The 25,310-nt window shown below is 43.0% G+C and overlaps 2 protein-coding genes across 5 annotated transcripts in view; both read right to left on the bottom strand.

The window, feature by feature from the left end:
- The window catches only part of LOC135238376 (tyrosine-protein phosphatase non-receptor type 11-like), a 45,753-nt gene extending 36,352 nt beyond the window's left edge, over window positions 1-9,401 (bottom strand). For all 4 annotated transcript variants that reach the window (XM_064306184.1, XM_064306183.1, XM_064306185.1 and 1 more), the window contains exon 1: window positions 9,246-9,401. In XM_064306184.1, coding sequence (XP_064162254.1) covers window positions 9,246-9,259 — 14 coding nt within the window. In that variant the 5' untranslated portion in view covers window positions 9,260-9,401. The remainder of the gene's footprint in view (window positions 1-9,245) is intronic.
- A 3,596-nt stretch (window positions 9,402-12,997) lies between these two features.
- LOC135237168 (agrin-like) overlaps window positions 12,998-25,310 on the bottom strand; it is a 125,617-nt gene continuing 113,304 nt past the window's right edge. The window contains exons 30-36 of the mRNA XM_064303988.1: window positions 24,531-24,714; window positions 23,904-23,991; window positions 23,166-23,189; window positions 21,535-21,567; window positions 18,527-18,751; window positions 17,851-17,954; window positions 12,998-15,788 (exon numbers count right to left, since the gene is read on the bottom strand). Coding sequence (XP_064160058.1) covers window positions 15,631-15,788; window positions 17,851-17,954; window positions 18,527-18,751; window positions 21,535-21,567; window positions 23,166-23,189; window positions 23,904-23,991; window positions 24,531-24,714 — 816 coding nt within the window. The 3' untranslated portion in view covers window positions 12,998-15,630. The remainder of the gene's footprint in view (window positions 15,789-17,850; window positions 17,955-18,526; window positions 18,752-21,534; window positions 21,568-23,165; window positions 23,190-23,903; window positions 23,992-24,530; window positions 24,715-25,310) is intronic.

Genomic DNA, 25,310 nt, shown 5'->3' with positions numbered 1-25,310 from the left:
CAGGCAAAATTCCAAGGTACTACCAGTCATACAACAATCAAATATTTTTTCACCATCACAATTATATCCCAGATGTAGCATACGTGCACCTGAGTTCCTAAAAGAGTCTGTATTTAAGTCACTGCTGAAAATACATAATCATGCTCCCAATAGGCTGGAAAACGTTTTGACCCATGTTATTAGTCCCTTTTTATCAAAAAGAAATATAGAAAAAGCTTTGAAATTTTCAGTCAAAATTTCTATGTAATTCAAATCCAGACTGAAACCAAACTCATTACAGTTGCTATCAATCTCCTCTTGTCATCAAACGGAGACCCCACGTCTATTCTTGTCCAAGGCTGTACTGGTCTTTGTGGACAGACGCTCTCCTGGTTCAGCTCACACTTATAATGGTAGTAACCGGTTTGTTCAATTAGCCTAAATAAAGAACCTTTGGGTTGATTACAGTGAAATGTGATGTTATGCAAATGTCAGTGCTAAGATCACTACTTTTCTCACTATAGCTATATGCTGTTTCTGAGGAAAACGGACAATATATACACTATACATTTCAGTGAAAGCACCTGAAGCATTGCAGCTTTCCCCGATAGAAGCATGTATTGTAGATATTAAGGGTTGGATGACCCTTTCTGCTTCCAAATTCACATAAACCTGAAATGCTGGTTTTGGGTCCAGAAAACCTAAGGGATAATTTTTTAAACTCTACCTTACAATATACTGGTTGCCTGGTTGTGCAAATATGGTCGCTAAAGAACTTGCCATCAACGCAAATCATACTTTTTATGTCCATTTAAACATGTGTAGAATGTCCTCCTTTCACTTAGCTAGAATGAGGCTCCTCCCATCATTAGGGGATGCAGAGAAATTGACAGATTTCTGATTCTGCCACACCCAGTCTAATCTACTGCAAGGCCCTGCTGCTCGAGCACTCCACCAAAGTGCCTCCCGCTTGTTCAGAATGCCGCTGCTTATATCTTGACTAGAACAAACAAAATTTACCCAAGTGCTAGTGTCACTTCACTGGCTACCCATTAAGGACCTGCACAAGTTTATTTGTCAAACATGCTTCTACAAAAAAAGCCCAACATTTTTCTTCATTCTTAAGATGCAGGTTATCTACCCATGTGGAAAAAAAATAGTATGCTGAAGTATACCTAAAGTAGCCTATACCATTTCATAATTCAGAATACTTGTATAGTATATTTGAAGTTTATATCAAGCATGGTCAGTATGCTATTTTTTCACGAGTATTTGTCCCAAGAATATAAAGTCATTTAACAGTTAAAAAGAAACTAAAATTACCCACAGGTGGACAAATCTTCAACCCGTTTTAGAGCATAGACTTTTCACATATCTTCAGCTTCCATTCTCTCAGAACTGGGAAGCATTTACGATTTCTGCGCTACGCAAGAAGAACAACAAGAAACACGTCGGTCAGCACTAATAAAATGAAAGCAGGTGCGTTTTATAAAAATATGAATCACTGAAATCGGCTTAAACATTAATGTAGCATTCAGTAGCTCCAAATGTTTTCATTATTTGGTTCTTTCTGTTAGTGTACACGGTGACTTATAAGTTCCTACGGCGGCCGCACTCCTCCCGGGGAAAGGTGAAAGCTCGTATGTCACGGATGCAGCCTTTCGTGGGCAGTTTGTGAAATGATTTATCCGTTGGTGTCCGTGCTGTTCATTTAAACGGTGACTAACACTGACCCAGCAACGCGGCGCAGGCGGGGGGGGGGGGGGTTCTTGGTAACCGGTTTGTTTTTGTTACTGGGTAACTGAGTTTGCGGCCGAAAAATAGACGGCCGATTATGAGGCACTGGAGCGCGGAACAAAGTCCGTAGAAACAAAAACACGCACCGACTCTGCCGTGAAACACCTTTGGAACCAACAACAAATCTTTCTGTGAAACATGAAGTTTCGCAGCAGAGCTGCACCTATCAGTACCAAAGTACCAAAACAACTGAAACCATTTTTTACCCCCCCATCGCTAGACCAAACATTTATTTTTTAAGAATACGTTCCTGTCACAGAGAATCACAAGAAATTCATTTTCATTTCTACCATCAAGGCCGGTAGAAATTCATTAGTGCCTCCCAATGACACCTGCCACCCATGCGTTTTCACATTTTGATTACAGGTAATCAACATAATTATCCCATTTTTGTCGTCCGGTAGTTCAAGCAATGAGCGTAATTTTGGCTTCAATTTATGCAAACACAGTAAATAAAAACTTCTACTACATATAGAAATGTCAAATAATGCTTACTAATGTGTCATTGAATAATTGAATTAAATCAATCATTAATTTCAACAGAATAAATACTACACCACTTCAAGTTATCACATACTTGATAGAGAGCAGAATAAATTAGAATAGGGGGCTGTCAAAATGTAATTTTGGTACTTTCACAGAAGAGGTAGACCCACTGCAAAAGGACATGTTTTGACAGATTGCATTATCAAGAAGTGTGACAAAGTTTTAACTGCTTAATGACAAATGAGAAAGTTCCCCTTAAAAAAAACTGTTTCAACTGCTAATTTCAGCAAGATGTGATCAGAACCCCTCTACCAGGAAGGGACGAACATTCTGAGAAGTCCACGAAAGACCTGTTTCCTAGAAGTCTGAGAAGATGATTTTAATATTGCATGTACAGCTGGTGTGTCAACTGCCAAATTTGGTGGTAGAGTGAAATATCAGTTGGCCAGACAAAATTACCAGTAACTTTTCATTTGGGTTTATGGTGCTTTGGGTCATTGATGAAACAAGGACCCACAGTAAGTATTTTTCCCCTTATAAACAGTGCTATACAGGCATGTTGCTGTTGATACTGAAACATTTCTTTCCACTGATACAGACAGCAGTCCATTCTACCATAAGCATAAAGACTAAGGGGATGTTCAGACACACCCAACCACTTCCCCAGAATGAAACAAGCAGTAACTTTCACTGAGTCATAAGATTAGATGCTTGGGTATTTACGCTTGTTAAAATAAATTGTGAAAACCCAGGCATTGTAGCTTATTTTACACAACTGAGAAAAAAAACAGGGCTGGGTTCAATCTAACTGCACTGGGGCCCATCTTTAAATTGAATCAGTTTTTGTGGCCTATCTTGTTTTGTTCTACACAATGCTATTATAATGAATAGCTTGAGTGCATCCCTTTAGCCTTTACCACACACGGACACTTTTCAGACGCAACTGGCCACAATTTTGCCGACTGACAGATAAGTGTGAAGGGGTAGGCCTATTTGTAAAAGAACAGAGCATATGAAGGTGACTGGAGGGAGACTGAACCACAGGGAAGGAGTTGTCATAACGATACATATTTCATAATGAAAGCAAAGAAGCTAGCTTGCTATACTTACTGATATTGTATTCTAACATTACCTTACCAGGGGCACAAGTACCAACACTTAGCATTACAATGCCAATAAGCTTCCAAGACCTATGTAATGTATTTAGGCTAAGAAAATGTTGTTAACATTAACTAATTACGGTTTGCATTTTAATTTATTTTAATTCTGTGGGACTAATAAAGCTGGGACTAACGGTTCAGGACAAGTTCATGTTGAAGTGTTCACTATAAATCAAAGGTAGCAATAGTCATAAATAATATAAAAGTATTGAAAATAGCTCATAATTTTCATGACAGATGGCCATACAATTCATGCGGAGATGATTTTTAACCATTTTGAGCAAAACCCAAATTCACACTAGTCAAATCCAACATGACCAACTGTAATTTATTTTGATTTGACCAAAAGGTCAAGGAGTTCTTTAAAAAGCCAACGGCATTTTCCCTATTGGACGGCTAAAAACGCAACGTCAGATGTATGCAGAAATAGAAGTGACACAGTGCTTTTCTAATCACACCGACCTCCAATATTAACATGTAATAGAGCAGCTAACTTCAGGTGAGGTCAGAGGATGGGTATCTATCCTGATTTAAGTGGGCCAGCTTGCAGCTATGTGTGTCTGCGAGCCTTCGTCCGTCGAGTGCCAGCACATAGCTTAATGTCTGTGGGGTCGTGCTGTGTTTAGACTACACTATATCTGGCTTGCTGATGAGTCATCTAATAGATGAAGGGGAAAGGAACCTGACAGGAAAGGAGAAGCAGAAACCCTCCGCGCTGTATGCTTGCGCTGGTGTGTACTATAACGCGTGTACACGTACACTGTTTAAACATTTCCAAACACGCATAGCTTTGTTCACATCTGAATAATCGGCTAAATAACGTTCTCTCCCTCTCCACCTTAGCTAATGGGTGGTGAGATTTCTGGCACAAAATGGCTGCCATGCATCACCCAGGTGGGTGCTACACATTGGTGGAGGGTGAGGTGAGTTCCCACACATCACTGTAAAGCACTTCGAGCGTTCGGAAAAGTTTGATATAAATGCAACGATTCACTCATCTGAATAATTGCACTTTGTACAGCAGACACAATCATTACTGAAGGGTGCCACCACCCAGACTAATAAGTAACAGAGATAAGGGTGGTAAATCCTTTTTCCAAACTGCCATCTTTTGATTGCACCCCTCCCTTCCCATTTCCCCATACATTTCTGCTGCTACCTGACTCACACAGCTGGAACTGTTGTTTAAATATTAGAAAAAAAAGTTCTTTTTAAATTAAAAAATAGTTAATATTTAATAGTTAACAACAGGACTTAAGTGACGCAAACGAAATGTAGGCAACGTTTTTCCATTTTCTAATAAAATTAGACTTTCATGACTAAATACAATTGATTAAACAGTGTTTAAGGGCATCAATGACAAGTGCTTAGAGCACTGGATTCGAACCCTCAGGGCTGTGGGTTTGAATATTAAATTATATGTTAATGGTATGCTAATAGCATGGCAAATACTACATTCCTTTGGCACCCATAGCAAAGCGCTATCCACAGTCACTCCAATCGCAGGCACCTTCAAAGCAAGCAGATAACGAAGAGTGCATGTGTCCTCATGTTTTCATTCGCCACTGATGATTTTAATCTCTGCACTTGGGAACAATACAATTATTTCCTCTTGCTCGGTTGCATTGTTAGCTTGGAAACAGCCAGAATCCATTGTGGTCATTATCTTGTCTCATCAAGACAGGAAGTACAGCTGATAAAGGAACTAAGGAGCACGTAAAAAGGAATGACTGCATATCATCATATGCAGGGGGGGGGGGGCAGTCTCCACCCTCCATTCAAGTCCTGTATAACACAACTGTCCGAGGTAGGACACTGCTGTTGAACCCTTGAGCGAGGTAGTTAACCTGCATTGCTTCAGTATATATCCAGCTGTTTAAATGGATGCGATGTAAATGTCACGTAAAAAGTTGCGTAAGCCGCTCTGGATAAGAGCGTCTGCTAAATACCCGTAATGTAATGTGATGTAATGCAACAACTTCCTCAACACATTCAGAGTTTGGGGGCTGCTGGGCGGTCCATCCCGTTAAGTCACCGCGCCAGTGCTGACTGCCGCCTACAGCCCTGTAGGGCCACCTCTGTAGGGCTCCAGCACTGGCAGGCAGGCGTCAGTCGGCAGGGAGGATAAGAGCCTCACCGCGCCCCACCGCTGCTCGATCAGGGGCCCGCGAGCTCGTCTGCTAGGACACACCACGAGAAGCGTTCACCCACAGACTCGCGTCCGCGCGAGCAGCGCTTCCGAGCCGCGGCAATGACGAGAGGCGGGCGGCCGACGCGACGCTGTAGAGGCGAGCGACACGCTCATCTGCGCTCACCCAAAACTCACAGCGGAGGATGCGTTGAGCTCTGTAGCACCAGCGTGAGCGGGCGCTCCAAATCAGAGAGTAGAAAAGCGTAGATTTTTTGTATTTTGCGACATTTGGAGGCCAGAATAGAGCACTGATCTAAACATACTACTTCACAACCACTGAGGAAAAAAAAGCTAAATCTGAGTCATTCATTTACTAAATAAAACGAAGCATGTTGTATCCCCGCAGGAAAGGACCCATTTTTCTTCCCCAAACATACAAAACCTGAGGCCTGAATGTAAATATTTGAGCATGCAATGCTGCAAACCGATGATGTAAATACACACTGGTGAGTTTACGAAAACACTCCAAACCGCATCCATGTAGTCACATGGAGGATAAGACATATCACCGTGTTTTACATGCTTATGTGGAACACTCTGTAGTGTGGTAGTGTCCTGTTTTTAGATCCGAGATTCCCCCCCCCCCCCAGGCTATTACAAATTTGGTCCAGTGAATTCCTGGAAATTTGGGAAACGCTATCTCATTTCTCCACCTTAGCGGCTGATTTCCTGTCTACTTATCAGCCCAGTGTTTTCGACAGTGAGTCACAACTCCCCGGTCCCCAAAGCACAGAACTATTTGGCAAGAAATACTCCGAAACCAAAAATTCAGTTTTTCTGCGGGATTCACCCTCGTTTCCCCTCTGACTCTGCCTCTCTCTTTCCCTCACTCTTAGACACACTTTCTCAGTCTTCTTTCTCTCCATCTCTCTCAGTCCCTCAGGCTCACACGCACTTTCACACACACTCTCTCTCTCTCTCTCTGCAGAAACTAAAGAACGAGAGCCAGCCTTGTAAAATTAGTCGCAGGAGGCAAGAGGGTCCATTAAAAACATGTAGGTCAGTACTTGATTTATCACTGTGAGGGGCAGTACAATCATCAGCACTTTTCTGTTGCCGAGTTCCATACCAGAAATAGCAGCAATATTTTGTATGAGTGTGCACGTGTACGTCTGTGTGTGAGTGTGTGCGTGCAAGTGTGCACACGCTTGACTGTGCGAGGTGGTCAGCTTGTCACAGCCAGATGGATACTAAGTAACCACTCTTTGTGAAAAAAAACACATAAACAAACAGGCTTACCTCTGCTTTTGGTATCGCAACATTAATAACAATAATTATACCACAATAATTATTCTTATCAGATATTAAGCTGTGTTTGATTTCAAACACAGTCACACAAAACCCATTAATGTGAACATTAAGGGTGAAAGGAGGTAAATTTTTCAAAATTAAAATTTTTTTTTTTTTTTTTTTTTACCAGTTACCAATACTTATTTGTATTTACACACTAAAAGAACCAGCATTATTATTTTTGTCATTAAGACAACTTCGGTAATCAATCAAGGTTAACATTTCAGCTGCAGTTCTCTATAACTATACACATGCACTATATCATTAAATATATAATACAATTCGTGAAGACACTTATGAAGAAGGGCTGGGGTAGGGGGTAAGGATTGTGTTTATGGAATAACCCAGACAATCCCAAAGACAGCTGTCAGATGCAATTACATTTAAGTTCATTGGCGAAGATCTATAGCTATTGAATGACTGGAGGGTGCGCTGATCTAAACTGACTATGTACCAGAAATAGAGGCTGTGTAAAACAATGACAAGTGTCTCTGTTATGTTCTGAACAAGTTTCCATCATCCCCACTTTCAACCCTTGTATAAAGCTGATGAATTTCTATACAGGTATGTTGCACGCTCAGATATAGATGTTATTCAACGGCAGCATATCCAACTATAAAACTGGACATTTTGAATTAACCATTTAAATGCCATTTTTGTACGCTCCCACCCTCCCCTCTGCCCCAAATTACAAATTGACGTCGTTATTTGGTGTGTCAGTATCAGTAGAACATCGCACAGAACTAAACCAAACTAAGACTAAACATTTTCAATTGAAGGTAAAGCCTAATCCTTTTAATCATTCTAGCACATTCGCTTCATATTCACTTAATTAATGTAGCATTGCAAGGTCATGGCCTGCACAGCAGGCTACATGCGGTGTAGGCTACAAAGCATATCGCAATGTGGGTCAGAGCTATAGTCAAACATCTCTAATCACACTACTTTGAATATAGCCCGCTGACGGAAAATATGAAACGCCCCTGAATCACAGCGTTTAATTTGACAGAGAAAGAGAAAGAGAAAACAGCGCACTTTGCATCTGAAGCCAATATAGCCTACTTCAATTCCCGCGAGATAAAAAACAGCTACACATAAGTATTAATCAATCATAATACTTAAACGGAGTTACATCATATAGTAAAAGCTATATTATTCACATAGAAAATAATATGCCCGTTACACTTTAAAGTCTGAAATATGAATGGCGTCTTTCGCAGATTCTGATCAGGTAGCCTATGCTACTTTATCAGAGAAAAAAAGTATTTTGCCACTGCGTCCTAAAAAAATTGACATAGCAACAGTTGAGTAAGACACCAAGTTATAATGTTAACTCAGTTTTGCAAGGCGGTGCAGCATTGAAAGACACACTGGAGAGTGAAGTAAATATATACTAGATAAGTACAATCCGTACACAACTGCGCAGAATTAACTATATTTCACTTGTCGAGACTATTCATAGCCTACATCCTACGAGATAATGTTCAGAAAGTTAATTGTTCTTTAAAAATGTCAGTACAATGTCATTCACAGGCTGACAACAAGGTAAAGGGAAAGTAAGCTAAATTAGATTTGAAATAGTTCAAACAATTAGACCTACCCTTTCACAACACAAGGGATCCGGCAGATGACATGATGAACTTTCTTTGACAAAAAATATTTTCAGCAAGCATGGACACTTTATTGCCACATAAGCTGTCAATTAAGTTTACAAATAACTCACCTTGTTGCTAACATGTTTTAATAACTATAAATGCCTAATTACGGTAGCATAGTTACAATAGCCGAGAACTCAAACTGACCACTAACAAACGCAAGATTAGACCGCTACTGTCGCTTATTATTGAAAGTCAACGGACACCATGCAGGACTACAGATCTGGCATATGAAATGCAGCGGCAGCGTCACTTATAATTTCACAATTTCTTATAATGAGGGCATATGCAAATACGTGCAAGTTTCTCAACGGAGATCTTTGCCAGTGAGCTATTGTAGTGGCAGCTAGCTAGCTAATGAGTATGTCGCTAGCGAAATCTAGCCACTATATTTAAGTATTCTTGCGTGTTTCAGCTAGAAAATATACGCACAAATAAAAAACTAAATAGGTGTAATTATTCTGGTGGCAATTATGACTGAAATGTCTTTTTGATCGCTAGGGCCAGATGGAAAACAGGCGTCTAGCGTAGCATAGGAACCCGAGTTCAGGCAGCCGCAAGTCGGATATGAAATCTAGTTCGACCCTTGTGTAGCTACTGGCAATCTGCAGTTGGCGCTCCTATAGATCAGAGTCCAGAAAAGACCTCCAAGTTCACAATAACGTTTGTTATCCGTATTTTGCTTACCTGCGAGACGTCATTCCAAATGCTGTCAGGCTTCCTAAAATACTAAAGGGGAGGATGAGGGGAAATAAAATAAGTCCTTCCCCGTTACTGTGCCGCGTCCTTCTCTCTCTCTCTCTGTTAAATAATGTTCAACTCCAATAACCTATCGCTCGCAGACCCCGCCTCTTACATCAACTGAACCTCTCAATTCTTCGACGAACACAAACCGTGTTTCGCAAACCATTTCGTAGAATAAATGCGGCGAGTTTTTTTTTTTTTTGCCCATTCTAAATTGACAAATGTGGTTTAATGTACTTCTGTTGTAACAGTCGGGTATTGTGATTTCAAAATGTAAGATTGGCAAACACAATGCCATTTCATTCACCCAAGACGGTTAATTCGTAACTGTTACCAAATGTATCACGTGGTACATTTTAATAATTGTAGAAGTCGCACTTCTGAACCACAGACTCAGTTGGAACTGTTTCAAATAGCTTATTGATAACACAGACTACAACTCTTTTGTAGGTATTTCATTTATTACCGTCAGTTATGTTATTCTAGGCTTTCTCTTTGGACAAAATGTCCTGGGAAAAACGTTTTGGAGAGCCTTTCAAGTTAATCATGGTGCCCAGTATGGAAAGACCGCTTAAACAATGTAATACAATGTTTACCCGGTTACATTTAATGGTAAGGAAGTTTTTCACTGAGGCTGCTTTGGTTTTATCTAAACGTTATTTCCTTATTTCTCTTTGTTCAACAGTAGTTGGCAGCAAGTGCAAAGCTAATGTTGTTTAAGGGTTTGTCTAGCAATAGTTAGCTGTGAAAATGCGGATATGGACAAATCCTCTGTGTTCTCTGGCGTGGATAACCTTGTGTGACGAAGGCAAAAGATTTACCCTGAATGCAATACGTTTATAGATTACTTCTCAATATGTCATTAACCTGTGAGACTATCGTTCACTGAATTGCAGAATGATAACACTGACATACAAATTTCGTTTTTGGAGTTCTTAATCCTTGTAGAAATTACTGGGGAATGCGTATTACTGTTTGTTTCTATTTTGATTTATTTGGAGTACTGAGCCGGACAAATCAATTTTCCAATGGCAGCTGCTAGACTGATGCGCGCGAGGCAAACAGGGCTCGCCTCAGTCAAGAGCGGTAACGCTACAATTTCATACAGTAGGCACATTGACGTCATTGGGCACTGGGTAATCATTGGTTAATCTGTGTGGTCACGGGGCTCTGGGCGACAAGGTTCTGCAGTTGTCTTAAAGGATGGGTTTTCATTTGTGGATTTTATGTGCACCGCTGACATCTGCCACGTTTGACCTGACCTCTGCTCGTGCTGGGAGTTCACCCGGTCCGATTCAGTCTCCAGTTTTAATAAAAGTCACTGCCTGGCTGCTGCGTTAATCGTTAACGCCGAGCTTCATATTTTAAACCTGGACACCTGCTTGCCAAGGGCCTTCTATGGATTCCCCACAAAGGCCTTCCTTCGGGTGCCAACTTTCATGTAAGGTATTGTGCAGGACTTTTATGGGGGTTGGCTTTTTATGGTTGTGTGCTCACTAGCTGCTAATATTGCATGTGCATCCCCATGGCAAGAAGACAACCGCCAAGAGTTCTTCCAAATTCGGCAGGGGCTAGGATGGTCCAATGACCTCACCATCCCAGGCCTGTATGTAGAAGTTCCAAAGTTCAAAAGCTGAACCCTTGCAGAACAAAGACCAGCGTGTGGCCTGGGACAGCAGTGGCCTTGTTTTAATTAATAAAGACTTCCTTTATTGAACTGTTGGGGGAGTACGAGGCAAGTGACTCGATTGGAGAGAGAGAGGAGGACAGCGATGCCCGGGAGAGGGTGGGTTTAAATATAGCCGCTTGGATAATGGCATTCTCATTTTCTGTCCAGGAAATTTTCTGTATTGAGGGGTTATGAAGAAAAGCACTTAACTGAAATTTTTGATGTCTTCTGTACATGCCCTCCTTCCCCAAACCCTCCCTCGCCCGCCCCAACCCCCTCTCCCAAACCTCAGGCATCACACGGTCTGAGGTCACTGCTGGCATTTGATTTTTACATACAATGAAACCGTTATGTAATCAAACCCTCTGCTTTGACCCTTTTTTGGGTAAAAAGAATAATTAGCAGACCTGGGTCAAATACGTATTTGTTTTGGATCCAAATACTTTTCTGCGCTCTATTGATCTTGCCTGGTGTAGTTGAGCCTGCCAATATGACCAGAAGGTGGGGATTGCACTTTTTGAGAGTTTTTCATTGGTTCCAATACACCACACAAAATCAGTAAAGCTTAGAAATGTATTTAAATCCAAAACAAATACATATTTGACCCACGGGTCTGATAATTAGTGGGATTAATAAAGGGAAAAAAATCTTTTAAAAATTAAGATTTATAAATATAATTAATCTGACAACCATCTATGTGATGAACTGATGAAACCTACCTAGAGCAAGGGGAAGCTTTGTAAGAAGTGTATAATTATTCTGCCAGACAAAAACACCCTTAAAATGCCAACCCATACTCAACAGATTTGTCCACTGGTCACCTCATCTTCATCCAAAGCTATGAACCCAAGGGACTCTTACATAGATGTATTGTAAGTGATTTTTCACCCCTCAACCCCCCACCCCAAAAAAAAAAAATAAACAAATAATTTTTTTTTCAAATGCAACAAAGCTATTTTGTCGAAAAAATGTTAATCATCGTATTATCGTTCATCCATACACCAGGAAACTCTGAAAACAATTTCTAAAATTCTCAGAAGCAGTTTAATTTTACAAATTAAAATTCTAGAAAAGAATTCTAGAAAACAAGAGTTTGTATCTGTCAGAACCACCAAGTGGTGTTTGGTGGAGATGTATCAAGCACATGCAAAAGAAGGAGAACATTCTTCAATGGCCAATTCGTTCATGGTTCCTGGATAATCCAACCAGCTAAATTCCCTATGTTTTGTACTTTAAGATAAGGACCACAGGTTCCCATGTAGGCTTGTAATTTGTGTGCATCATCTACCATATAAGGAACAGCACAACCAGTACCTCAGGCTTTAAACACATTTACTCCTGTGTTTTATTTTGTCTCCCAATTCAGAATGCTAAATTGCATTTTTTTTTAAGGCTACCTCATCAGTGCAGCGTCCTCCATCAGTTCAGCAGTGTGCCAACAAGCCATGCATGTCTTCTGAAATACCTGCTTCAGCTGGCACTGGATTTCACTCTGCTGTCCAATAGCTAAGCTGCTAGAGGCCTGGCCTGCTTGTACAGCTGGCTGAGGCTGACTGCAGACACTCGACTGAGGAGAGGAGTCGGTATTGCCCCTCCAAGCTGGGGTATGCCGCATTGATTAAAATCCTCCCTTCCTCCCTTTCCTGCTGCTGTCAATCATGCACTCCCCTCATGGGACACCCGGTCACAGGCAGTGCACGGTCAGGATTCAATTCTGTATGGTGGGGATCATCGCCGAATGGAGAGCCAGTTCTTTAGTTGGATGCACCACCGGACAGCCCAGGGCAAGGTAGCTTTACAGCATAGACATACAGACTGGCACATCTAAATAAAATACCTTAAGTTGCTTTAGCTTTCTTGTCCATAATGTCAACATTTCAAAGCATTTAATTAAAACCAACAACTAGGGAACCTAATGTATTACAGCTTGTCATCAAGCTGTATCTATATTGTGTATACAAAAAGGCCAACATTGAAAGGTGACTGGTGCCATTGTGTAGATTAAACAATGCAGTCTGCAAACAGCTTGTTTTTTGACACTTTATTTCATGGTGGTAGGAACACAAGACACAAGTAATAAAGTTAGTAATTGTATCATCATGCCGTTCTTATTCTGTGCAGGTATTCCTTCAGGTATATTTCAGTATTTTAAACAGTAGTTTACAAAGGCCAAACTGGAACTCCACACAAAGACATGAAATAAGGAACCTGGAAAAAAAAAGTTATTCATTTTCAGTCCCTTATAGATAATCGTTCATAAAAATATTGACCATGATTAGCTACCAATAGAAGACTAATATACTGGTAAGCGTACAGAAAAGTAGACACTGACTTGAGTCACTGTGTCAGGGTGATCTGTTGATTTTAAGGCATTTCTGAGACAGTTTTAATCCCATCACCTGTCCTATTTCTGTAATGACACTTACCCATATTCCTTGAGCTCCAGTGATTTATTTTTTTTCTCTCTCTCCAAATAATACTCCTAGTACACAGGAATTTCATAATATCCACAGCTATAGAAGGTACATTAAAAAAGGACAACAATGAGAATATATTTATATTTTAAAAAATCATTAAATTAAGTTGCTGCTTTTGCTTGCTTGCAATACTAATTTCAACAGCATACTATGTATAGAGCACAGTGCTGGAATAATTGCCCCTCATAGCCAATATAAAATGAAAATTTCCCCTGTAGTTTTAGTCTTGCAAACCGGAATCCCACTCAATGACCCTAAAATATAGATACATAAATATGTTTTTTGAAACCCCTGCCCAATCCCTTCCCTCACACTGATACAGGAACACTGAAGTACTGTAAGTTTAGTGAATTCTAGCATGTTCAACATGGTTCCAGTGTATAACACTAAAAAAAGGATCTCCACAGTTATACATTGTTCATTTACATCTCAAATTGCAGAGCTGTACAAAAGGCTTTCTTTTACATCTCTAAAGGGGAAAATATATTTAAAAAAAAAAAAACTTAAAATATGCATTGGAAGATGAAAAATAAGAGTTGTTCATCAGGCTGTCGATTGGGATTAAGTGTTCGATCCACTTACTGGCAGGACTCTTCTCTGTATTTTCCTTAAAACAGACCTGGACATAGGTTTAGTCAGGACATGCATTCTGAGGTGGCTGAACACACACTCACACACTGCACCTCTCCTCACAATGGTTATCAAACATACCTGCACAGCATGTGCATTACTGTGCTTATTCATTGTCACTGCTATTAAAAAAACAAAACGAAACAAAATAATCACTGGTTATGGGGATGCTGTTTTACCAATCTAGGGTGATCTTTCGTTAAAAAAGGTGTTTTTGAAACGCGGTCATCTCCTCGATGAGTATGTCGACTCATCCCTCATAAAAACGGACAACTTTTCTGCACCGCTGAACGGCTCTCTTCCTTTCCACTAGTTGTGCTCTGTTTAGCGTGTACGACAGTGCCCCCTGGTGGCATAAATCACATTTCACTTATTATGGCACAATTCGAAGTCGTAATTTTACTGAAAAAAAGAAGTTGTTATATCCCCAGGCTCTGCTGCCACTTCGAACATGCAGATAATATACGGAGAAAAAAAAGTCCATAACAATGTTTTTTGATATGTATACTGCCAGAACATTTAAGGAGCTTTTTCTACAAGAAGTCATAAAAATGTTTTGGAATTTAAAAAAAAGCAAAACATGAAATTGGAAGAAAAGAGCAGCATGCAGATGAATGGTTCAGTTGGCTGAGTTACGTTTTCCCCTCATGGACACTTCAACACCTGCATGTCAAGGTGAACCCGAGAATAAGCATAACATATTCACTGTGGCAGGTGTGCGTCTATCATCTGCGGCTAATCTGTAGCAAAACGCAGATGATGTGCCATGTCAGTTGGCCGTTTTGCCGCACGTGCTCAGATCAAGCTGAGGATCCAAAGCATAAATGAAGACAGTGATGAGGATTGTTGAGGAGCAGAGGGCGCTAAGTGCCTCAGCGGTCAGATGCACTGAAACTAGAACTACAAAAAAAAAAAAAAAAACTAAGTTAAAAAACATACACGCATTTTCCTTGCTCTGACTTTTTAAACAGAGGTGGTTTATCTAGAGTACGTAAAAGTAAAAGTGGCACAAGCAAAGTGTGGAGACACTGTTTCCCTCATGCAATACTCTTGGCTGTGATATGTGTAGACTGCATAACCGATATACTGTAGCGGCTGTTCACACAGGGAATGTATTTACGCCACATTTACAAAAGCAAAGAGGAACCCACAGCACCAAAAGGCAACAGAAAAAAAACACCAGCACCAGCGTCGTGCAACCACAGTTCAAGTAAAGAGCAATGTTTCTCTTTTTGTCTTTAAAAGCAATAAAAACTATGCCAGACTTTTGTTTCGACACCATGTGCAGCCGTGACACTCATTCAAAAAAAAGAAAAGAAAAGAAAAAACGATCGTGTTGGCAAAGAGGAGCGTTTAAAAACAAACAAAAAAACCAAACAAAAACATATTGACAAAACAAGAGCAATATAAAATGAAAACAAAAAAAAAAATTAAGACAAACTTAAAGACAATGTATTTTTTTTCAATATATAAAAAGCAATGAAAAGTATACAAAAATAGAAAATAATTACAGCAGTTGTTGACGTGGCGTGCGTGGGGAGGTGGCGGCAGGCTATTTGGCGGAACAGTGTAGTATTCTGGGGCTGTTCAGGGCGTCCTCCACCAGGTGGAGCTCCACGCCGTCCACAGTGACGTCCCTCACGCAGCCAGTGAAGCCCGTGCTGTACGCCTTCGGCAAACGGCGGACCACTGAGGACCTCTGCAGGCCACCTGGGGGTCGTGCAACACACAGAGCGTCAGCGCATCTGCATCCAGAGCAGACCTGGGCACACATATGTATCTGTTTCAGATTCAAATACTTTTCTACGCTTTACTGGTCTCGTGTGGTGTATTGGAACCAATAAAATACTCTCAAAAAGTGAAAGCCCCCGCTTTCTGGTCATATTGGCAAGCTCAGTTACACCAGGCAAGATCAATAGAGCACAGAAAATTGTTTGAATCCAAAACAAATACGTATTTGACCCCAGTCTGGCATATATCGTGAGAAGAACCCAGCCCTGTTTCACAAAACAGGATTACGGAGTCCACTGGATAACTGCGCCAAGTAAAACCCGGAAACAGCTCTTTTTACTTCAGTCCATGTTCCAGATTTGGAAGTGTTCCGGGTTTTATGCAGTGCAGTTATCCGGCTAACTCAGAAATCCTGCTTTGTGAAACAGGTCTCTGAGTGACAATGTTGTGCTATTTACGTCAGGGCCACCCAACCCTGTCCCTGGAGATCTGCCTTTCTGTAGGTTCTCATTTCAGCTGTAATTTGCCACACCTGATTCTGCTAATTAGCGGAACAAGATCTCTAGGTCCGCGTCTGAAACAGCTTACTTCCCTACTATCGAGTATACAAGTTCCATACAACTTGTGTACTCAATAGTAGGCAAGTAAGCTGTTTCGGACACAGCCTGGCTACTGAATGAGTTGTACTTTGGAGTGAAAACCTGCAGGTCGGTAGATCTCCAGAACAGGGTTGAGCAGCCCTGATTTACTTCATTCAAATGAACAGGGCTACCCAACCCTGGAGATCTACTGCCCTGTAGGTTTTCACTCCGACCATAACCACACCTCAGTGAACAGCTAGAGATCTTGTTGAGCTGCTAATTAATAGAATCAGGTGTTGCAAATTAGAATTAATATGAAAACCAACAGGACGGTAAATCTCCAGGAACAAGGGTTGGGCAGCCCAGGTAATGGGCTTATTACATAGAGCAGGGCTACTCAACTCCGGGCCCAGTGGGATGCAGTGTCTGCAGGTATTTGCTCCAACCATGCACTAAACCACCTGATTTCTCTAATGAGCTTACTTCCTGAACCAAAGAGGTTAGATGAGAGAAGGCAGAGCAGCAGGTGGCCGCAGTGAGAAACCGTGGCACGGCGACAGCTCATAGTTACAGAACTCATGCTTCTCTGATTGCGAATTATGTTTTTCTTTTCACACATAAAACATTTTTTTTCTTTATACACGTGTAAAAATACTTAAAAATACAGAGGTGTATAAAGTGTGTCGCTTTATTTTTCTCTTGTGAAGTGAGAACTATCAACATCTCAGCCTGATTAATTTCCTGCTTTTGGCCTTTTCGGTGGTTGGAGTATTAAGCTTGCAAAAATGTGCAAAAATTTTATGAACAATAATTCAGCTGGCGGCGCCTGTGGTTAAAGGGATCCATTTCTTCACCCCCCTTCCCCTTAATCCAGCTGTGTGCCAGGAGACGCAGGGATGGCAGAGCTAATTTCACTAGAGCTGACAGGGGACACAACAGTTTTGGGGGGGTCACGCGGAGGGGCGTGATGACCCCCAAAACCACCAACCAGCCCAGCGCAGCGCAGCCCGGTCCAACAGACCCTTTCTGCGACCACGCAGATTAAAAAAAGGCTATAAAAATGAAAATTCAGCGATGGGCACAGAATTCAGCCGCAGCTCAATCTGGCTGGACTTTTTTTTTTTTTTTTGGAATGATAAGCAGGAGGTGAGGTGATGGTCCAAATCCTGGGCCCAGAGTGCTGTGAGATTCCCAAGCTGCTGGCACCTGCTGATGCCTAATACCCGCTTGTGACAGTTCACAAATGTTCTCTTAAGCGAAGGAACAGTAAAAAAAGAAAAAAAGAAAAAAGAAGCAGTTTCGCTTTGTGTCTTTATTAAAGAGAGGTCTTTAAAGGGGGGAAGAGAGAAATTGTTGAGGGCAGGGGTCATGTGACCTGCCAAAGCAGGAGAGGACGCAGGTGTGGTGCCTGTGCAGGGTTTTTTGGGGGGGGGGGGGTATGGGAGAGGTGTGGAACGTACCCAGCCAGAGAGCCCCATCTGTGTCCAGCTGTGTGGCCCCCAGGGGGGATGACCCTGTGACTGCAGCCTCATTACCAACCTGCAGGAAGCCATCTCTCAGCGTCCTGAGGGAGGAGGAGGGGGGAGAGAGAGGGAGAGAGAAGGAGGGAGGGAGAGAGAAAGAGAGGGAGGAATGGAGGGGGAGAGAAAGAGAGAGGGAGGGGAGAGAGAGTAGAGGGAGGGAGAAGAGAGAGGAGGGAGGGAGAGGGAGGAATGAGAGGAGGAGGGGGGAAGGGAGGGAGAGGAGAAGAGAGGGAGGGAGGGGGAAAGTGAGAGCGAGAGAGAGAGAGGGAGAGGGAGAGAGAAAGAGAGGGGGGATGGGGAGGGAGGAGATATTTAGACAGATGAGTACAGATCACAGTAGGTTACTAATTTATTTATTCACATCCGCAGAGGTGCAACCCAAAATGAGCAGTGACGGTAATGACAAGCATAACATGCTAGTACAGACTTACAGTACAATAATGGGTACATTCCTGGTTTTATTTGAACAAATGTTACTTCTTTAGACTACCTGCTGTATAATAGATGGGACTGGGGGGGGCAGTGGGACAAAGCCTAAAAAATCCTGCCCATCCCTCCATCTCCCCCACCCTGCCCACCCATAAGCCAGCCCCCCTCCTCGCCCCCCCCGTACCGGCTGGCCTTGATGCGTGTCCAGCGGTTGGTGTCGACGCGCACGGACGAGCGCAGCACCGCGGGCTTGGAGCCCAGGTCGAAGGTCATCTGCACGCGCCCGTCCACAACGGCGAGGGCGATGTAGTCGGAGCGCTCCGCGCCCTTCCCGCTCCACAGCAGCAGGCCGTGCGTGGCCTCCGTCTTGATGCTCAGCTCAAACGCGTTGGTCAGCATCGCCTTCTCGCTGTCGTTTCGGGGGGAAGGAGAGGAGAGAGGAAGAAGAAAAGCAGCTCAGAAACTGTTGATGTCAAACTGGGCGGCTGTTCCTGGTCTGCTGGCAAGAGGTGACCCTGCATCAGCACTCACATCTGACCTAAACCAACTGGAGCTACGGTGGAGTACGGGGGGAAAATTATTCAGGAATTTTGCTTCTGGGCAGAAAGTGCAAACATCAAATTGTGGATGTCTTTGAACACAAGCTACTTTTTATCGCTTATTTTTATCCCAATTCTGAATGGTAAATTGCACACCGTATGAACTGCAGCTCCACTGTCCTCTGTAAATTCAAGAAACTGTAGAAACTGCGTGAGAGTCCTCTGAAGTCGTCATTTGCTTTAAGGCCGCAGTCCTCCAGCAGAGCTGCGCAGCCACTGCATTTGGGGCCTGCCTTCAGGCCGCAGGGCTCCAGCAGAGCTGCGCAGCCACTGCGTTTGGGGCCTGCCTTCAGGCCGCAGGGCTCCAGCAGAGCTGCGCAGCCACTGCGTTTGGGGCCTGCCTTCAGGCCGCAGTCCTCCAGCAGAGCTGCGCAGCCACTGCGTTTGGGGCCTGCCTTCAGGCCGCAGGGCTCCGGCAGAGCTGCGCAGTCACTGGGGACTGCACTGCCTGCAGGCACACTGCACGCATTCACACTCGATGTTTTACGCGTCACTCATGTGCTCAGTTCCAATAGTGCCCTCGCTCACATCCGCACCCTCTTTACAATCCCGAAACCACCAGTTAGTTTTTTTTTTTTTGTGGTTAGTGTTTTCTTGCGGCAGCAACATTTCGGTACTCTCTTGTTCACGTCCCTCAACTTGCTTGTGTACTTGTGGTCATTTTCTGAGCGAAAATATTTGGCAAAGTCGATCTTAGAAATGGCTACGTATGTGTGTTTACAGAGAGAGAGAGAGAGACAGACAGAGAGAGGGAGTGAGAGACGGTCATCCTCTCTGGACTCTATAAAAAAACACCTCTCATTTCACCACTCCACTCACACACTCTGCTTGCGTAATGAGGTGGGGGGGAACCCATCCAACCGAAACCCTCCCTCCCTGGTCAAGCCTTTTCTAGAGCAATTTTCCTTTGTGTACCACTGTACTCCTTTTCTTACGTGTAATGTGTGATTCATGCGGCATCTGTGGGCATGCATGAGACAGCCTCTTTGTGTTGTTGTGAAAGGAAATGTGACGGCCTGTTTGCGTTCTTTGTGAGAAAAGAGAGAACACTGAAATACACAGGTGCACAGGACCCAGCGATGGGAGACTGGGAAACGGACACAGACACTGAACACAGACAGAGGAAGCGCCACGAACACAGCACAGCAGAGACAGCACAGCAAACACACAGCGAGAGCACATAGACGCACACGCAGGACGTGGGAAACAGACACAGGAACAGGTCGCCAGCACAAGGGACTGCTTTCAGCAAAAGTGACAGTTAAGAGCCGCGTTGGACTCGACCCGCCCTCCTGTCACCTTTCATCGATTGGATGATTGCCAGTTTGAGTGACAGCTTAGTGACAAAGAAGCTTTTCAGCACAAATGGCCCGCTAAGGAATATTTTTATTTCTGTTAATTGCGACTTTTAAAACCTAACAAACCTGCCAAAGGAAAACAAAATGCTGAAGGCCAGCGGTAATAGTTTGTGCTGATAGCATTTCACTGGACAGCGATGAAAGAGCGAAAGCCAAACACTACCTGACAGTGACAAGTCTATCTGCAGCACAGACGCCATTAAAATACCCTGTAGCAAGGAACAAAGGGCAGGCTGTCTCCCCGGACGTGACTGCATTTCCCTGTCCTGAGACGAACAGTTAGCCAATCGGAGGAGACAGCCACACGAGGTGCTGGAAGTAGCCTCAGGCTATCTATAGCTGACTACTGTTGGTTTGGGGGCAGGACTTAAAACCCAGATAAGGTTTGAATCTTAATGTATTTTTGCTGTGCCAATAATTGTTTCCACAGGATAAAAACAATTATGAACCTTATCTACATTTCAACACTTAAGCAGAAGTTATAATTAATATAGGTTAATAAGATGAAAATGCATTATATTTATTTGGATAAGTTTAGGCTGACATTAAAAAACACTATAGAGTTTTCTCATCACTTTCAGCCTAGCCTTCTTGTCAAGTAACACATTTTCTAATTTTCATTGTCAACTAACATATGCGAGCAGTATATTACACAGTTATGAACAGTGTTACAGACAATTGCTACAAAAGATCTTTGGGTCTAATTCTTTAGAGTTCCCTTTATTATTATTCAAGGAGAAGCATGTTGACCAGTCATTTCTTTTGTGGGGCTTCCCACCAGCACCACGAATAGTCGGAGCTCTTTTTGGAGCAGATGGTCTTTACTTCTCTGCAAGTCTGCTTAAGACGCGCTCATGCTCGAAGAAAATGGCCCCACATGCTGGGGCAGGGGAGGCTGTAATTTCCCTGGAAAAGCACCTTTTCAGACTGGAGAAGTGGAGCTGTGGGCAGCACTGTGGCGTAGCGGACTAGCCTCTAAACGCTAACGTAAGGCATGCTTGGATGCTATTATTGCCTTCCTTTGCGGAGAGCATCAGCAAGGCCAATAAAAATTGGCCCAGACAACGCAGGCAAAAATACATCCCGAAAGATCAAGTCAACTAGGCCAGTGTTTTCTTTGGCATTATAGATAACGGACAATGGCCCACAAGCCCCGCCCAGTCCATTACACTGTGGAGGGAGGCAGGCAGGTGGGGGGGGGGGGGGGTAGCATACCACGGAAGCACAGGACTCACCTTTTGTCTGGTAGCCTCTGAGGTGACTCAGGACTTAAGGGGGTTGGGGGGGGGGGGGGGGGGGAGAGAATGAAGGGCATGCAATAAGCACAAGGAGGAAGACGGAACCAGGAGCCCCCCACCCCACCCCACAAAACCACCCCCCACCCCCCCAAGTCCAATCGCCAAACCCCAAGGAATGACATCACAGGATGAAAGGACTGTCTTGTTCCCCCCACCCTGACCTACACTGGTCTATTGTTTCTGGCACCGATGGTGGTTCGCGATTAGTTTTCAAGGATGGCTGTGAACATAAAGATGCACCTTTTGGGATGAGATGACATATCAGATGACATATTAGCAGTGGATGTGCTAATAGGGTTTAGTCAGTCTAGAATAGATAAAAATGAAAGACAAACAAAAAGATAAATCCTCAATACCAGTTTTCCCCCATGAGCCACCACTAGGGAAGCTATATCTTTTTGAGGGAATTTTATATATGAGAGCTGATTGTCTGATAGACAATAGTGTTCCTTGAAAATCTTTGATTAAATTAAAAGTTGATTAAATCAAACGGGGTTCAATAGCCAGTAATGAGAAAAACTAATACAAAATAAATTGCAGTGACTCACATGACGAGATAAACAAAGATTACATTGATCTTGACTTAGAGGAAAATGAAGATAGATCTGACCAGCAGTAAATGGTATGAAAAACACTGTGAGGGGGGGACCAGACACTTTGCATGTGGTGTTAATGTCTTCTCTGACAATTAACTGACTTTTGCAATCCCTATTCAAAGCCATGTAATGTTTAAATACAGCGGCGTCACCTCGCTTTCCTAGATGAGATTCATTTGAACCCTGAGCACCATTACAGTAGAGAATGACACCAATTAAAATCTTGGGTAGTGTAGAATGCCTTCAAAGCACCCTGCACACCACCACTGATGTCTGTGAGTGATGACTATATTTATTAATTGATCAGAGACCTGGAAAATATAATGATATGGCTTAAATATGGGCTAATGAAGAGTAAACTGCATGTGGTGGATTTGTAGGATGGGCCACAGTTACGAAATGAAATGCTGGATCAATTATTCAACGAAGGCCATTCCACGTCCTGTATTTCCCTAGTCTAATAATAACAACACAACTCCAGAACTGTAAACTGATGGATTTAAACGCCGGGAAGGGGAAATTCACGGTCAAAAGGACACACATTAACACAGCCATTTATGCAGTGGCACTGACACCCATTCATTATTTTTGGAATGGTTCATTTGGAATCCAAGCATGAAGAATACGATGCCTTGATGCTATCAGCATTTTAAATGTTACAGAAGCTAAAACAAAATGCTCTGCTGGCATGCACTCATGCATCAGATGTAATCGGTTCATGATGCAGTTCCGATGAAGTCAAACTGACAGTGACATCCACGTTAGTAAATGGACTATCATCCAGTGCCTTAAATAATCAAAGATCACCTGATCTTTTCAGCTGGATGTACACAATGGGAGGCATGAATAAGAGAGTAAACATGTAAAACCCAATATATGCTAGCAAAAACTAAATATATACAAAAATCCTCTCTGGTTAGTTTCAATTATATCCTTATAAAAATACTCAGAATGCTTCAGATATCTACTTACTTTGGGATCTCATTGGTCACTTGGCTTGTGAGCAGTAAAGGAATGACAGGAACACTCATATCAGACAGAAGGGAGACAGACAGACAAACAGACAGGCAGCAAGGTACTACTTCTGGACAGGGCAAATCCACAGAAGGAGAGCAGCGCAGAGACACAGAGACAAATACAGGAATCAGAGGATTTGGGTTTTAAGATTTTGTCGAGTTCTCAAACTGAGCTGGGTGCCTAGCTGGGTGTTTTTCAGCCAGCAGCTTATAATTTCAAATCCTATATGAGACTGCTGTCCCCCACTGATTTCTAGCTGGCAAGGACACAGAAGTACAGGATTTGCTTGGGTGCACTGAGCAATTCCGAAAGAGGAGGAATGCATTGTGTAGGAAGCCTGCAGGAGGGAAATGGGGCTGTAATTTAATAGAGGCTGTGGATGAGAATTAAGGCTTAAGATGAGAGAGAAGCAAAGGACTGTGCTATAGCTGAAGTGGACGTGCTAATTAGAGAGACTGCGTCAGGGGCCAGAAAGGAAACTCACAGGAACCTGGACAAGTTAACAGTTGGAGGAGAGAAGCTAATTGGAGTGAAAATTGGAATCAGGCAATCAACATCAGCATCTCTAGACCGCTGAGAATGAACCAAGTTCTGTACATACAGCTAATACCCACCCAAGTATCCCATCACAGAAAGGTGCACAGGGCCCAACAGCTAAGGCATTGCTGTCATGCCAGTATTACCCAGCATTACCTCTTGGAAACCGCGTTATGGTATTCGATGAATGTCCGGCCATCAAAGGCAATGGAATCCGCCTGTCCCGCTGACTTCTCAACAATTCCTGTGGGGATTAAGGGGAGGGGGGGGCACAACATCACGATGAGCATCAGCAACAAATTCCTTAAATTCCTTGAGAACAGTCCAGAGCATACCTCACGATACGCTTTCGAATGATCCCCCCTTTCCCCTCTTTTGATGTTATCATTCATTTCTTTCAAGTGAAGCCGTATTATGGGTGGTTTACAGTAGTTTTTTTGTGCTCCAGTGAGGAGCAGACATGGTGCAAAGCATTCAGAAATAGCAGCTATGCACGGTGATGTACTGTGTGATAGGCAGGGGAGTTCTGGTCCCAGAGGGTCTTGGTCTAAGAGGCCTCCTTTCAACAACTCATTTAGGCCAATTACATCCTTAATTGGGAAAAAATTGTCAATTTTGCTAGTGTGTTTTTTTTTTTTCCCCAAGAGGATTAGACAACTGACAGGACTACATGTCTACAGGTCTGGGTTCCCCAGATGCCAGGGAGGTTATGATTAAATTTTAATCGACAGAAGAAAGGGTGTCAGGGATGAGGTTTGAAGGAAAGAAGGGATGGATGCTCACCGTTTTTGCAGTCCGTCCCAGAGAAACCATGCTTGCACACGCACTCGTAGCCCTCCAACTGGGGTAGGCAATGGCCCCCGTTCTTGCAGACACCTTGAGCACAGGGGTGGTGGGGGAACGTGGACACATCACTGGAGCTCAGCGCGTTCTCTCGCTTCAGGATTGGGATGCCCATAAGTATGATCTGTACAGAACACGCATACGCAAACACACACACAAACACACGCACGCGCGCGCACACACACACACAATGTTATATCACCGGACTGCTCTGTGTTTACTCATTTTCAACACTCCAATGCAATTAAAAACTGTTCAGAAATTAAAATGCAGCCTTCTATGTAATTTGCAATCGGATGAATCGCTTGGTCCACACATTATTGCCGTGCGGTTTCCTCGAAGCCAACGCGGCACAAGACTATTTCAGCACCGATTCCTCTCGGATTCTGCAGGATGACTTTGCGAATGTGGCCGTCCGGACGGAAAACCCGGAGCAGCATGCTGGGATTTATGGCATGTATAAAGCACAGGACAGGATCATAAATGAATGTGTGATAAGGGGGGGACAGTGGGAATCTGAGATAAAAGTCTGCAGGCAGGGGAGTTCTATTGTAGAGTGTGCCATAAAATAACCAATGATCACCTGACATCCTTAGTGGCCGCAGCGCCTGGCGATAAGAGGCCAATGAAAGAACACCACCAGTAACAGTGTTCACCAGTCCTCCAGGCCCCTGAATGCCTTTTTTATGTCCATCATTAAAGAGCAGATGATACGGTACT

Source organism: Anguilla rostrata, chromosome 13 (genome assembly GCF_018555375.3).
Source record: "Anguilla rostrata isolate EN2019 chromosome 13, ASM1855537v3, whole genome shotgun sequence".
NCBI classification, from domain to species: Eukaryota; Metazoa; Chordata; class Actinopteri; order Anguilliformes; family Anguillidae; genus Anguilla; species Anguilla rostrata.
Note: the sequence above shows the minus strand (reverse complement) of the source record. Positions and strands in the feature narration are given on the sequence as shown.